Source organism: Anguilla anguilla, chromosome 2 (assembly GCF_013347855.1).
Source record: "Anguilla anguilla isolate fAngAng1 chromosome 2, fAngAng1.pri, whole genome shotgun sequence".
NCBI classification, from domain to species: Eukaryota; Metazoa; Chordata; class Actinopteri; order Anguilliformes; family Anguillidae; genus Anguilla; species Anguilla anguilla.
This window is the reverse complement of record NC_049202.1, coordinates 28028313-28043758: the sequence shown is the minus strand read 5'-3', so window position 1 is coordinate 28043758 and position 15446 is coordinate 28028313. Positions and strand designations below refer to the sequence as shown.

The following is a 15446-nucleotide window of genomic DNA, read 5'->3' as shown; positions in this document are numbered from 1 at the left end:
GTAAACAGTTGACCCAAAATCTTCAATCGGAATGATTTCAATCAGAATGAAAAAAAGTGTGCATGTAACCGCAGCTAGTGACACCCTGGCCTTCGTTTTATTTTGGTATAACCTGACCAGAATGTCCAGCATAGTGCCTGTTGATGTACTGACAAATTGTTAAGTTACAAAATCTAATGACAGTGTTATTTCCAAATTACTTTCAGAAAAATGGTGATGTTGCAATCACCTTTTTAAAAACCTTTCAAAAAAAACTTTCACATGTCTTTGGGAAAAAAGCATCTTAATAAAACAATGAAATGCTCTATTTTAGAAAATTGTCATTCTCAGTTTTATACCTTCTCGCTGCCTGTGCTCTGCCCCACAACTTCTAACATACTTTTATGTCCTCCCTTTACCACTCTTTGTCTTTCCCTGCCGTAGGATGGCCTGGATGGGCTGCTGCAGATGCTTGTTAGCCAGTTGGGCTCGGATGATGTCAACATGCTGACTTGCGCCACAGGCATCCTGTCCAATCTGACCTGCAACAACAGCCGTAATAAAACCTTGGTGACACAGAGCAATGGGGTTGAGGCACTGATCCATGCTGTTCTGCGGGCCGGTGAGAAGGAGGATGTTGCTGAGCCAGCTGTCTGTGCCCTGCGCCACCTCACTAGCCGTCACCCCGATGCTGAGCTGGCGCAGAATGCTGTGCGCCACCACTATGGCATCCCAGCCATAGTCAAGCTGCTCAACCAACCATACTACTGGCCTGTCATCAAGGTGAGAAAAGGACTACAGGAAGCCAAGAGGCTCTTTGAAAGGCAAATTGCACAAGATGCAAAAAGTAATCCGAAACATTTCTTTCAATACTGTATTAGGAATGTGTAGAAGTAATAATCTGAAATGTCTTTGTTTAAATGATAGAAGTATAAAAAATACATTTTTGGAACTCGAGGCTGCTCTGAATAGGGGGGGTTGTGACATAGTTGGGATTACAGAGACATGGCTTGGGGATGAGGATGGGGATAAATGTAATATAGAAGGGTACAAACTCATTAGGAAGGATAGATCCAGTAAGAGAGGTGGGAGTGTAACTCTCTATGTAAAAGAAAATTTTAATGTGCAGAAAATTCCAGAAATTGACCAGCTTGTGCCTTGTGAGGATATCTGGGTAAAGCTCATAGGGAAACATGGAAAGGGCCTTACAGTAGGAGTGTGTTACCGACCGCCTGCTTCGGACAGTAGTGTGAACTCAACGCTCTTTGGAAAAAAAAGCTTGCCAGAAATTGTGGAACTATTATTATGGGTGACTTCAATTACCCTGCTATTAACTGGGAAATGATGACAGGACAAGGAAAATGTGACAGAATTTGTAGCATAGAGATAATTGAGCCACTAGGGACTAGCAATCATTCTGCAGTTAGATTTGATGTATTATGACAAATTAACGAGGCCTCCTCTATGGCCGGAATTTTTAATTTTAGACAAGCCAATTTCAACAAGATGCGAGAAAATTAAAGTACCACAACTTCCGTTTTCAACAGATGAGGGGCTTAAATGCAAGATTTATTTTTGGTTCAACACAACCCAAGTTAAAAGGAAAACAGTTGCAATAAGGACACGCTGCAGTTTTTTCTCTCATTCAAAAGTTAGTTTTCACAAGATTTTTTTTTTTACAGTTCGAATAGCATTAGAATATTGAACCATCATTTGACAACTCTAAAGACAACATGCTGTGGTTTGCTTCTTGAAACAATATCCAAAATCAGTTAAACTGTGATATACTATGTATGATTAGTTCCAGTAGATACGTCATTACATTTCTATACCATTCTGTAAATGGTGATAAGCACATAAATTTTAAAGAGTGTTTGGTTCCAAGAAGCGTACAAATTAATGCTATGATATGGAACTAAATGTCATTGTTCTGATATCTCCTGGTCCCCCCCACCCCTACCTCCAGGCTACAGTTGGATTGATCCGTAACCTGGCACTGTGCCCAGATAATCAGGGCCCCCTGAGGGATGCAGGCGCCATCCCCCGACTGGTCAATTTGCTGCTGAAAGCCCATCAGGATGCCCAGAGGCACGCGACTTCCAGCACCCAACAGACTTACCAGGTTATTCAACCCTTGTCTCCATAACAAATTAGTGTCAGAGGAATAAGAGTCCAATGAAAAATGTATTACATTCATGAATAAGTACTGCAAAATAACCAGCAGTGCTCTGACACGTAGTCATTTTAGAAGCGATTTTGTGTATAAAACACATAGGTTAGTGGTATTGTTTACATACCATGTAATTTCATGGTATGATGCAAGTCAAAGAGGAATAGTAATGAGGATGGGCATTTTTAGTCCGAAAGTCCTTACATTTCCATTCAGAAACACTTGACTTAAACAATCAAGACTCCAGATGGACTGAAAACCATTGGAAATAAACCCTTCCTAATGCCTCTATAACTCCCATTTCAGTCTCGGCACATGCTCATAACTGGACTATCCTGCTCTGACCCTCTCTCACAGGATGGTGTAAGGATGGAGGAGATAGTGGAGGGCTGCACTGGTGCCCTGCACATCATGGCCCGGGACCCTATTAACAGGAGCGAAATTGCCAACATGCAGACCATCCCTCTCTTTGTGCAGGTAACAACAGCATTGCTGGTTTGCACAGCCATGTCATAATAAGGAAGTGTCAGTTATGTCCTGACTTTTAAATGGAAAGAAACATGAGCAACTTCAGGTGCTTGTGTGTCTGTTTCAGTTTCTGTCTTTAATTATAGTTTTGATGAACAGGGACTCAGTGTTCTTCATTTGAGACACCAAGTGAATCAGGGCTCAGGCCTTATGGGTTGGGAGGGTGGAGGCGGCGAGTGTGTTCAATACAATTTCTTCTAGAAATTTTATTGAAACTGCAAAAATGTGTACAGCACAACCTAAAACTCAAATACATTGGCCTATTCTGTTGATAAAAAGCAACTAATTATAGGCTCTGGCCTCCAGCTTTTAACAATATAAAATTTTTAATGTACGCTTATTGTGTTATTTTCCTGTGACTCTCAATCTGCTTTAGTTGTAGAAAGGCCTTAAAATTTATTTTGTAGCCTTTACTTTAAATGACAATAGTTATTTTGTTGCTAATTTTATTATTTAGTGTGTCGATCACCACTCATTGTATTGACAAACAACTTGAAATCTGTGTGTAAGAACACTCATTGCTGATGTTGATGTATGGCTAGAAGAAAGTTCCACAATGTGATGATATCATATTTTTAAATTATTGTTCATCTGTTGGGACACAGGACAAATTGGTTATAAATCAGGACTCAAATTAATTAGGATTTCTCATCATCCTCATTCTGTGTCTACTAACTCTAGTATCAATAAAGATCTGACTCTACCCCCCTCTTTCCAGCTCCTCTACTCTCCTATTGAGAATGTGAAGCGTGTGTCTGCGGGTGTCCTATGTGAGCTGGCTCTTGACAAGCACTCTGCTGAGTTAATCGACGCTGAGGGTGCCTCTGCACCACTGATGGAGCTACTGCACTCTAGCAACGAAGGCATTGGTGAGGAGACATGAACAAGAGGAATGGAAGAAAGAGAGGGGAGGGGTAATAGGATAAGATTAGAGGGAATGAGGGACAAATGAAGGTGGAAAAAGGTAGAAGGGAAACTGAATGAGAGTGACTTACTGGATAGTAGCAGTTCAAATGGTAAATAGGCTAAGAGTAGAATACATGAGTGAATAATTATAGAGGAGTGAGTGAGGGTGACAAAAGAGTATGGGAGTGTGAGGTTCAGCAGACTGGTGATTTAGTGATTTAGACCATTCCCCTTACTGCACAAGCTTTATTTTCTGAATAAAAGACTGGAAGTATCTTTTCTCCCCCACAGCTACGTATGCTGCGGCTGTCCTGTTCCGCATCTCTGAGGATAAAAATTCAGACTACAGGAAGCGTGTGTCAGTAGAGCTGACACATTCCCTCTTCAAGCATGACCCAGTTGCCTGGGAGTTGGTGAGCGTTCTTTAATGTCCCCTTTGAAGATTTACTTCTGCACTGTACTTATGATCATCCTTTGCATGACTGATATTCTCACAGTATATACAAGGATTCCAACAATATTTTTTATAAATTTTGTCATGAACCGTGGTCTTGTAGAGCTATAGGAGGTTCACTTTTGCTGAATTGCTTTCTCCAGGCCCACAACACCATATCCATGGAGCCTGAATACCTGCAGGATGGTACGTATCACCCCAGTGATCTCTACAAATGCATCTTCCAAAGCACAGAGGCACATAACGCCATGCTTTATTTTGCTGAATTTTCTTACTCCACTATTGTGGCAAACACGCCTGCCACAGGCCACCGAAGTGGCTTTTCTTGGGGCCCCCCAGCACAGAGACACAGGGAGATGATGTTAAAACAGTCCACATTTATTCCACGAGGGTTTGGCAAGATGGTAACGCCAAATGAGCAGATGTAAAAACCCTGTCATGACAGAGAGCTCCTGATGTGGGTGGGGATGGCAGATTTAACCTGTGTGCAGTGATTACCTCACTACGCACAGGTGCAGCCACTCCTGTTCCTGGGTCCAATTAGCCTGGCCAATTATCTAATTCTTAACCAATTATCCAATTGGCCAGGTCTAATTAGCTTGACCCAGGGCAGGTGTGGCTGCTTAAACCAGCCATCCCCACACCACAACTATGTTTATACCAGTGGAATTATTCCGTTTCTTCACTGGCAAACTGTGCTTGTAGAAACCTGAGCACTGAAATGCACTGATGAATGGCAGAGCAAACATGTGGGCTAATGTACTCATCTAGATAACTGGACCATGAAAAGACCAATGAACAATTCTAGCACAGGGCTGCTCTATTGCTGGAAATTTACCATCCTGTAGGTTTTGACTCCAGTCCTAACAAAGCACACCTCATTCAACAGCTAGAGATCTAATTAGTAGAATCAGCTGTGCCAAATGAGAGTTGAAATGAAAACCTACAGGATAGTAGATCTCCAGGAAGAGGGTTGGGTAGCCCTGCTCTAGCACATCATTAATATATCCTTTAACAGAGTGTAATGCAGCTCAGAATATTGAGATATTCTGTTATCAAGAAATGTGGAGAAGAAAGTCAGGAGACATATAGGGTGAGGAATGCTTCTCCATTATCTGGGTAAAGTGCACTGTCATTGCATTTTCATCAGGCAGTATTTATCGAATGACAGCAAGGAATGTGTAAGGGCACTCAAATCATCAAATTAGCATTTTACCAATATCATGTGAACTTCTATCTCATAATGGCCACACATGTACACATATTCACACAGGGGGGGGGGGGGCTGGTTGTGGGGGCTTTTGTATAATGGCTTTGGACCATATCCATAGAACTGATTGACACCTGTCACCTGTACTCTGAACAACTTACACTGTCCTCACTGGGACAGGATTTGATTTCTTGATGCTTAAGTGTATCAGTTTCCTATGATCATATGTGTCATTTCCAATGCTATTAACTGCTCAGCAGTTGGTCTGCATCTGTGTTTCTCCCCCTCTCTCTCATTCCCTTCACTGTTTTCCCTTTTCTTTGTGCCTGCTTGTGCACAATGTTCTGTCTTTCACTGTCCATACTTCACAGCTACAAATACATATTGAACAGTTCTGTTTCCCTCAATCTATTCTTGGCTCGAAATTGAATCGAATAAAGAAAAATGTAAGCATGATTTTATAGGTGCAATAGGCAATTTAAAACCCCAAATACGGTTGATGGAAAACTGCAATCCCAACCCAAAGCATGACATCGCCTCACTAGTTGCTTTTGTTGGGAAATCTTTGTCCCTGTGAGTGGCCGCCAGGCTCTCACAACCTTTGTGTCTGTGCGCGGTGCTTGTTTAGCGCTGAACGTAGTTTTATGGGAAGCTGGCTACTGTAGCATCCAAAATGTCAAGCGATTTGTCTTACATTGGACAACTAATTAATACTATATTTATACAGCAACTTTCCAATATATTATTGCAAAGCAACGGCACAACACAACAGCTAGGCTAGCTATCACTGCTTAGGCTAATGTTGCAGAATGGGTTGGAAAATTCAACATCCACTACTATGCTAGCTAGCTTATTTTCTCCATTCTGCACAACACAACTGCTATTTCAAGTCTGAGTAGGGCTACACTAGAACTAGCTAGCATCAGCAAACAGCTATGTTTACATACATGTACTATGCAGCTCTAAAGTAATAATTTAGGAAAATACAGCAAATGTGCAAATTACGTTAGCCTGTCAGGGGTCTATCTGACTAATGGGATCATAGTGGGGTTGCCACCTGTCCAGGGTTTTCCAGGATCTTTCTGGATTTTGATCATCTGTTCTAGGAAAAATGAATTCCAAAAAGTTCCAAATGGAAAAAGGAATCCGAGCATTTTCAGGCATCTTTGCATCTTTGGCATTGTTCCAAATAGAATTTTACCCAATCATTTCTAGATAAAGAATGCATTCCATTGGTTTAGATCAGTGGTTCTCAACCTTGGTCCACTGTGTATGCTGGTTTTCGTTCCAACCACAACTGCAATCTCAGAATTTTAACAAGCTGTTCATTTTTCTTAATTAGGTGTTTTTCATGTTAAGAGGAATTATTTACCCTCTTAAGCCACATTATGTCAGAAATTGCTATGCATGGCATGAATAATGAAATCCCATTGTGTTATTGTGTTGCTTTTTAAGTGATTGCAAACAACCACTTAAAAAGAGGTAACATTTTTAACGGATCAAATGAACAAGGGGAATTAATAGGCTCCAATTAGGTTGCTGAACACACGTGCTTAAGTGCATAATATTTCCCTTAAACTAATCACAATACAGGTTTGACTCCTTATCATTTTCTTTGTTTTTTGAATTCTTCGTTATCTATCAAATGATTAGATTTAGTGGCCAGGTGTCCACACTTTCCCCAATTAGGGACCTAATGATTTGCCTCAGTCTTTATTTTGATTAGTTAAAAAGTTTTTTTAACTTCTTTACGTAATCGTCAACAATATAGCACAATATGAATATGGGACTTTAATTCTTTATGGCATTCATAGCTATTTCTGACACAAGGTGGCATAAGTGGGCAAATAATCCCTCTGACATGAGAAGCACCTGATTAAGGAAAAATAATAGCTTGTTACAATTCCGGGATTGCAATTGTGGTTGGAATGAAAACCAGCATACAAAGTGGGCCCCCAGGACCGAGGTTGACAACCACTGGTTTAGATGATATCTTTTTACATTGTCATTTTGTCACTGTTTGATAAACGCAGCAAAACTTTTATTAGAAGTCCAAGCAATGAAGCTGCTGGAACCCTGTTGTTTTTGTTGTTAAAAAATAAAAACATTTTTCATTGTGTGCATATTTTGCCACCTCTCTCCCAAAAAGCGAACAAGCTTAATTTAAATGCCTATACCTCTTCAACAGTTGAAATCAGGCTGAAATTTTATATGCTGTATCTCTGTGAAAGCCCTATTTTTCTATTGAACAAAAGATCACTTGAAAAACATGGTCACCATCAGTCAATCGGTCATCAACAGCCATTTAACAGGCTGAACATCATGAAACTTGGTGAGAAACTTGACCTCTTGACTTCGTAAAAAAGAAGTCAGCCATTTCTTCACTGCAACCAGCTGTGCAGTTTCCTATGAGAGAAAGTTTGGTGTGCTATTGGCTCAGGATTTTTGTTGGAGGTGGTAAACCCAATATCTGATGTCACAGACAGACATAGGCACAAAATGTCATGGACCATAAGAAATTTGAAATTTGTCAAATTCAGTCAAGTATTTTGAGAAAAAACAACACTTCTACTCTGCATCTCTCTGCAAGCTCTGTGGATGTCTTATTTTTTAAATAAAAAAAATAAATTATTTTAAAAATTGCATATGTTAAAAAGTTAGATAGTACTTAGTACTACTAAAAAGTAGTACAAGGATCATGGGTGAGGTAAGTAATTCAGAATTGCATTGCTGTGAGATACAATAACATTTCCTGTATTTGACCACTGTCTGTTTCTGCCCGTCACAGATCTTGATGTTGCCTATCCTCCCTATGGCTATGCGGAGGGTATGCCCATGAATGGTGGTCCAATGGAGGCAGATATGCATGAAGACTACCCTGAAATGGGTTATGACCAGCGTAGACAGCATTACTAGCAAAACAAATGGTCAGTATTGTAAGCACACACAGGCATAGGGCGAATTCTTGCAGTAAAACTCACACACACATACATATAGGAAAACTCTCTTAGAAAGATCTCTTTCTTACAGATTTCTTGATGACTTTTGGCTGGCAGTAACATATATCTTAAGTTATTTAAATTAGTTAAAAACAACAATGCACAAGGTGCATAAGTCTTTCAGAATGTCAGCTTATATATAGGGCCACCAGTCCTACATATAAGCTGACACTCTGTTACATGTGCAAACAGAAATTACCTGGTACACTGCGACTGATTTAGACTGATAGACTAACAATTTAAAAAACATCAATTAACCTTTAAGGAGTAATTTTGGTAATTGAAAGCAATGGAGTTCTAGAAGACTGACAACCTACTTCAAAGCATTATCATCTCAGATCAACCCAGAGGGGTGGGATCATCTATCAGTAGGGGTAAAGACATCTTTAAGCAGTGACTGGATATCGTTCAGGATTTAGTAGATGCATTTATAATGCAAATATTTCGCTGTAAAATGTAGAGCATCCCAATTACATGAATTTATAAAAAAGCATGTAATAGACATCAGGGCAATTCCACCAGCTAGACAGCTTTAACAGATGTATGTGCTGCAGATCGCTATTTTACATAAAATCTAAATGAAAAACTGATCAAGACAACTTACAGAATATCTGGTCATGGTCAAATCAACAGATAAGACCAATAATTATGTTTTACATTTTTCATGTGTTCTTCAGGGAACAAATGTACCTTGCTGCTGTAAATTACTCCTTACAGATTTTAAATGAATAGTGCGTATTGGCTCAGCAGATGCCAACAGAAAAGCCAATGAATTGTACATTCAAAGAAGTTGCGGACAAACCCCAAATGTATTACATGTCTGATTAAATTTCAAAAGAAACCACATTTCTGTCAGTCAGCTTTCAAGTTTCTGACTTGACATGACTACCTTCCCATTAAACGCAATTCCAGGTTTCACCAAGGTGTAGCTCTGAGCTTGGCAATGAAAATGATTTGGATTAGAATAAAATAGGACTGCAATAGGAATTACTACTAAAATAGGAATGCAATGTTACTGGCTAAATTCTGGAATAAAGCTGAGGAAATAGTTCTTACTTAAAAAGACAAAATGATACAAAATGATGAACCAATGCTGTCCATCCAGACAGATGTAACTTCATATGTACATGTTTCTCATGTCAATCAATGACAAAATAGACAATTAAACAATTAAATATAGTCAATTGAAGTACAAAGGTTAGAACCTTGAATTTTCCTTTTAACTGTGAACAACTTTCACAATTTTTCACTTTTAGTTTATTTATCTTTTAAAAAAAAATATGACTACTTATTTTGTTATTACTAATATTAGATATTGAGTTATTTCTGTAAAAGTTGAATGTTACATCACTACCTTCAAGGATTTCCCACCACTTCCAACAAAAAAAATAGCAACAGGAAGCAGTTGGGTAGTTAGAGCCCTGTAATTTTAAATGTTATCATACAGTATGCTGTGAGGTTGGACACTGCATGCATAGCATGTCATTCTGATTGTTTTTTTAGTTGAACAGAGATTATGCTATAGTTTATAATCTGCCTATAATCTGCTTCTTAATTGTGGAAAATGTGGAGACCTGGCCCCTAAAACTAGGCCAACCATTTGGTAGATAAAGAAGTATTTTTAATTTCCCAGTACCTTTCAGAATAGTCTGCCATATCGTACTTAACAGAAGAGAAATGCTTTTCTTCTGAGGTAACTGGATTATGAGCCAAATAGATTCAGGAAAAACTAACTTACTTGAGCACTTGGATAGGAAATATCAGCTTTAGTGAGCCATATAAATGAAAATTGTGGCAAATGTGTAAAGTAACATTTAGATAAGAAGGTCCAACTCTCTTGATGCACTATATTAGTTTTATTCTTCTCTTATCAAACAGTCAAAAATTGGATTTGTTCTTTGTGTAACTTAAAAAAACAGCTTTCAGCCAACATAACCAAACAAATACGCGGATGAAGCATTGTCTTGCTATTTAGCTATATTCCTATTGACATAGGTAAAGATAATATTTGTCAGCTAACATTACTTAGTAGCATCAAATTTCAGTATGTGTTCAAAGTATAGCCAAACTGCAGTGTCGACCACTAGCTAAACTATGATCGTAGCAGAGTTTGCAATGCAAACATAATTTAAACATTAATCTATCATTATGGAGGTCTTATTGTCTCAAAAGTAAATAAATGTAGCTGATCAAAAATTAATACAACGGATCCACAAATAAGTGTAGTTGATGAACAAATAAATGCAGCTGATCCACAAATAAATGTAGCTGATCCACAAATAAATGTAACTGATCTACGAATAAATGTAGCCGATCCACAAATAAATATAGCCAATTCACAGATAAATGCAGCTGATTCACAGTAGTGCATTGCCTGTTGCTTGCTTTATTTGTGTATTTTTGAGACAATCCTCACTGCACGATTTGCAAAAAATATATATATTTTTTTTTCCCTCCCACTGAGTCTAGTCCAGCCAATCAGAGTTGTGGACATCCTTTCGCTAACACCCACATTACTCCGACCAGTCACAGCACATATACACTTCAGGATTGTGTTGTGTTGCACCAAGACAACCACTCGGTTGGGAAGATTGCTGTAATGGCTCTCTTTGATCAACGAATGAAGACTTCAAACCTTGAACCAAACCCCATATATCACACATTCTCTGACGCACTGTAAAATCTTTAGGCGATGTTCTCAATTTACATGTCTGTGTTTGATAAACAAAATATTGGGAGAAATATAAAACTATGGACATCTCAATTCCTATTTACCCCTATCATGTGCACAAAATGGAGTGATTGAATGCTCTTTGTTCATTTGCCTTATCGGAGACTGCTACTACTTCCAGTTCAGTGAGGGGACAAATTAAGAAAAAATAGTGGCTTGATAAAATTCTGGGATTGCAATTTCTGTTGCAATGAGAACCTGCATGCACAGTGGTCCCTCAGGACCCAGTTTCAGAACTGCTGAATTAGCATAGACACAAACCCACTTCTGCACTCCTTCCAGTCACTTATTTTATCCATTCTCGTTTCTTCGGTCCTCGTGACCCAGAAATCAATGTAAGTGAATGCAGCCCATAGACTTAAATGTATTTTATGAGTCAAAAATGACATACTTGCTTGTTGTGAGGTCTGATATCTTTGATAAGCATGCAATATTGAACATTTTGTTTGAACAGTTAAATGGAGTTAAACTTGAACTTCTTGAACCCTTAAATTATTAACATCCCCTCTGCAACACTTTGAAATTCTGCTGCATGTCCATGCGTAAGGTGTCAATTGTAAACATCTCTGTTTGACATTGTCTGTGCTTAATTAGTGTAAATTAGTATATCAAGATGGATACTTGGGGTTTTTGCAATCTGGGTAATTGTTTGTGGCTTGTGTGGCAAGAAAGGTATCGACCTCTAGTTGGTGGGGGGCTCGGTTACATGCAAGAAAGCAAGCAGAAACAAACTTGTGGCCAAAATTGGTGGTAAGTTGGGAATTACATTTTGATGAATATTCTTTTACAGTTGGAAAGAATGAAGAGGGAGAGAGCTGGTGGAAGGCTTAAGAGAAGACATGGATCACATCATGTAAAAAAAATAAGTTAGGTAGAGGGGATGGGGACTGTTAAACAATTGACAAATACATATATACAAGTACTTATTTTTTTCAACCATGTTTCCTTATAAAAAACATTGAAATAAAAAAGCTTTACCTTTTTAATATGCTTTGTTTTACAAATACTTTATTCCTTAACTACTTTTTTAACTTGCTTCATTTTTAGTTTTTTTAGTGCCCTTAAAAAATGTTTAAAATATTGTTAAAAAAATGTAAGAAAAAAACTTTATTTTTTATATAATGTGTGATATTTCATATTTCAGAGTGGGTTTTGTTCATTTTCATTACAGGAAATTTTTGCTAGCAGTAAAAGGTGGTGGTGCAAAAAGGGCATGAGGTGTGGTTACAATCACAGATCCACTGCCCTCTCTATGTGGGCAGCACTGTCCAGTTAATGCAGAGTGGGTGTGAATTCCCCCAATAGACCTGGGCCTGTATTCACAAAACATCTTTAGAATAAAAGTAACTCCTAACTTGCCAATTTAGGAGAAACTAAAAAATAATTGCCATGCCAGTCCTAACTTAGGACTCCTAAGCTTTTGATCTAAGAGTAATGCACAGAGCGTTTTAGCACTGAACCAGCACCCAAAATCGAAAAATTAGGGGTAGTCCAGAGGACTCCTAAATCACTAAGACCAAAACAGTCCTAAAAATGGCTGCTGTGGGCAATCCACCCCGTTATGGGGTCAGTGTTTTATAAATATTTAATTACATTGAACGTTTATAAAGGTATCTACTGAATTGGGAGTGTATTCTGATTATAGTCGAGTGGACAGAAATGGAAAAGCCACATTAATATGGTAGAATATATGTTCCGGTGCTTCTTTCTTTGCTTTTTAAGTGACCCTGACTCTAAATTTTCCTTTAATAATATCCTTCCTTTCATGAACAACTTGGGCAAGAAGTAAATGCTATTCTTGTATCCAGTTCGGTTTTCGCTTTCATTTGTAGGTAGGGCAGTGTAGCATCACACTTGTTGCTGTCAGCCATGGTTATTCTAGCACACTAATTAGCAGGTTGTTTAAATGCATATCCGCAAATTATTTTACAAGCTGCCAGACATGTAAGAGACTGACAATTAGCCGAATGTATATTTGACTAGTCAGTATATTTTTGATTTCATGTTAAATCAGAAACACTTGGCCTACGTTTATATTTAAAAATCCATTTTAATATGGCAATATGATTTGTACCTCCCGCTACAGAATATATTTAATGTATTTGCCGACACAGACACATCCAGTTTCATGAAAGAACTTGCTATGCCTTTATCAACCAATCTACGTGGGCATAGCAAGTTCTTTCATGAAACTGGATGTCACCAATAGCATGGTCAACCCTGCCCTTTCTCTTAGTTTAGGAGTTTCCCCCTTTCCTTTGAAAAAGTTGGTCTCAGCAGCTTTGTGAATTCATCTTAGCTTGGAACTTTAAGTGCCACTTAGGAGAACTCTAGGAGAAGATGTTTTGTGAATACATCCCCTGGTCTCCGGAATCGCCCTCTAAACCCAGCCCTTCAATCTCATAGTTTGGTTTAATTGCACAAACCTGGCTGATATTGTTTGCATTCTTGAAAAACCAAAAAACGGTTTAGCTCGCTGACTCAGATAAGTCAACCCCTGGTGAACACACTGGACAAATGTAACCAATCTCACTACTCTTTGTGCTGTGATGTATGCAATCCTGGTTTAGAATGTTTGAATATTCATAACTATTGTTTTAACGAAAATGATGATGATGATGCATATTGTTATAAAATTGTGTTTTTGAGCATTAAGGGGATATGTCTTTTTAGGGGACAGGTTTGGGGGATCTATGCCAAAGAGATTTATTTTGTGACAATAATCATGTAGCTTTTTGCTTTTATTTTTTGTTTAATTGGTGGAAGTTTGGAAAACAATGACACTAAAGTTCTTAATGTTTGCTTTTGGTCTCCCTCACTGGCAGTGTCATTTTTAACTGTTGTCTAGGCTATATGCTTCACTGCCTCTATACTTGCAATACAATCATTTTTGCATAATTCACACAAATCACACAATTCTGATTTTCAACAATGTGCAATCCTAGACCTGTTGTTCATTGGCCCACATCAATGATTAACATATCTCCAATCAATTCTATAACATTAAATTTGTGTTTTTACAGAGAATTTTTAGTTTGTAACTTTTTTCAAAAATTAATAAAAATTATATTAACTACACAAGATGCTTGTGTTTTATTTTTTAAAAGCAGGTTATTGGAATGTACTAAATACTACAGCACCAAGGGACTGAAAGGTAGATTGCATTTCTGTTGTTTCTTTTATGTTTATGTAATTTATATTTCTTTTACTATGAGCCAAGTGTGAATTGTTTCAAAAGTCTAGCGCTGTACCAGTTTTTTTGAGAGAAAAACAGACTTGTTTCTTTAGCATGTATCCTTTTTAAATTCAATTCAATTTTATTTGTATTGCGCTTTTTACAGAGAACTGTCACAAAGACACTTTACAGAGTAACAAGGCAAGAGACTTAACCCCCAAAATAGAAAGTACATAAGGTAAAAAAAAAACTCCCAGTGGGGAGAAAACTGTCAAATGGCAGCGAGAAAAAACTCCCCAATGGAAAGAAAGCTCGAGAGGAACCCAGCTACAGAGGGGTTGCCATCCTCCACTGGCCAGCCTGGTGTAAAGTAGCAGACAGCAAATAAAATGGGTTGATCAGGTTACAAGATGAATAATAGAATCATTAAATGTTCATTTTTCCTCTCTTCTTTCTCTTCTGCTAAATACACGGAATGTACTGTGTCACTGATTAGACTGCTTCTACAATAGCATACAGCCTTGAAAATAATGTATGCTTTTGCAGGGAATCTCACTTCTGAGTTCCACAGTTTGAGGAGGCTATGAAAACAAAGTTGTTGCCATATGTAAGAAGAAATTATATATCCAATAACTTAGGCATACTATGCAGGATTTTTTATTTGAAAATATTATAAAATAAATATACTAAGGCATATGTATGATGCACTGGCAATCTCACTCTTTACACACTTTAGCCAAATTCGTGCTGCTTTTCCCTGTATTTGTTATTCTAAAATGTATTCCAGACGTTTCTGGGCAAGGTGCTCTTTTCTATGTGGCGAGGGGCCGGTGTGGCTACAAAGGCTGTGGTTTGGGATCAGTTTCCAACAAAGTGGTTGTTGCTAGTCAGCTACTGCACCGGCTGATGCAAATAAGTTTGACTGTTAGACCTGTAAGTAATGTTAGTTTTAGCTAGTTAGTCTACCTTATGCTGCGAGATGCCTGAGGTTGGGTAGCTTTTGTATCAAATTCTGTTTTTCAATCAAGATGTCTTCCCCACTGTGGGAACTGCTGTTATTGTTTATAGTTGCAACTTATTTCAATCATGGGAAATTAATGCAATACAGCTTCACTAACAAAGCTAACAAAGTTGCTAACAACTTTAAAAAGGCTGTGGATACCTTCATGACGAATTCATTCACTTTTCTAGTATATTAGCTGGCTATGATAGACCTACGGTCTGCTAATGTTACTTGGTAAATGGTAAATGGACTGCATTTATATAGCGCTTTTATCCAAAGCGCTTTACAATT

General features: G+C 38.2%; 1 protein-coding gene across 2 annotated transcripts in view; it reads left to right on the top strand.

Annotated features, from left to right (window-relative positions):
- The window catches only part of jupa (junction plakoglobin a), a 64414-nt gene extending 50359 nt beyond the window's left edge, over window positions 1–14055 (top strand). For both annotated transcript variants that reach the window (XM_035407195.1, XM_035407196.1), the window contains 8 exons: window positions 424–762; window positions 1946–2101; window positions 2507–2626; window positions 3396–3546; window positions 3875–3996; window positions 4181–4223; window positions 8036–8174; window positions 11768–14055. In XM_035407195.1, coding sequence (XP_035263086.1) covers window positions 424–762; window positions 1946–2101; window positions 2507–2626; window positions 3396–3546; window positions 3875–3996; window positions 4181–4223; window positions 8036–8163 — 1059 coding nt within the window. In that variant the 3' untranslated portion in view covers window positions 8164–8174; window positions 11768–14055. The remainder of the gene's footprint in view (window positions 1–423; window positions 763–1945; window positions 2102–2506; window positions 2627–3395; window positions 3547–3874; window positions 3997–4180; window positions 4224–8035; window positions 8175–11767) is intronic.
- Window positions 14056–15446: the final 1391 nt, after the last annotated feature.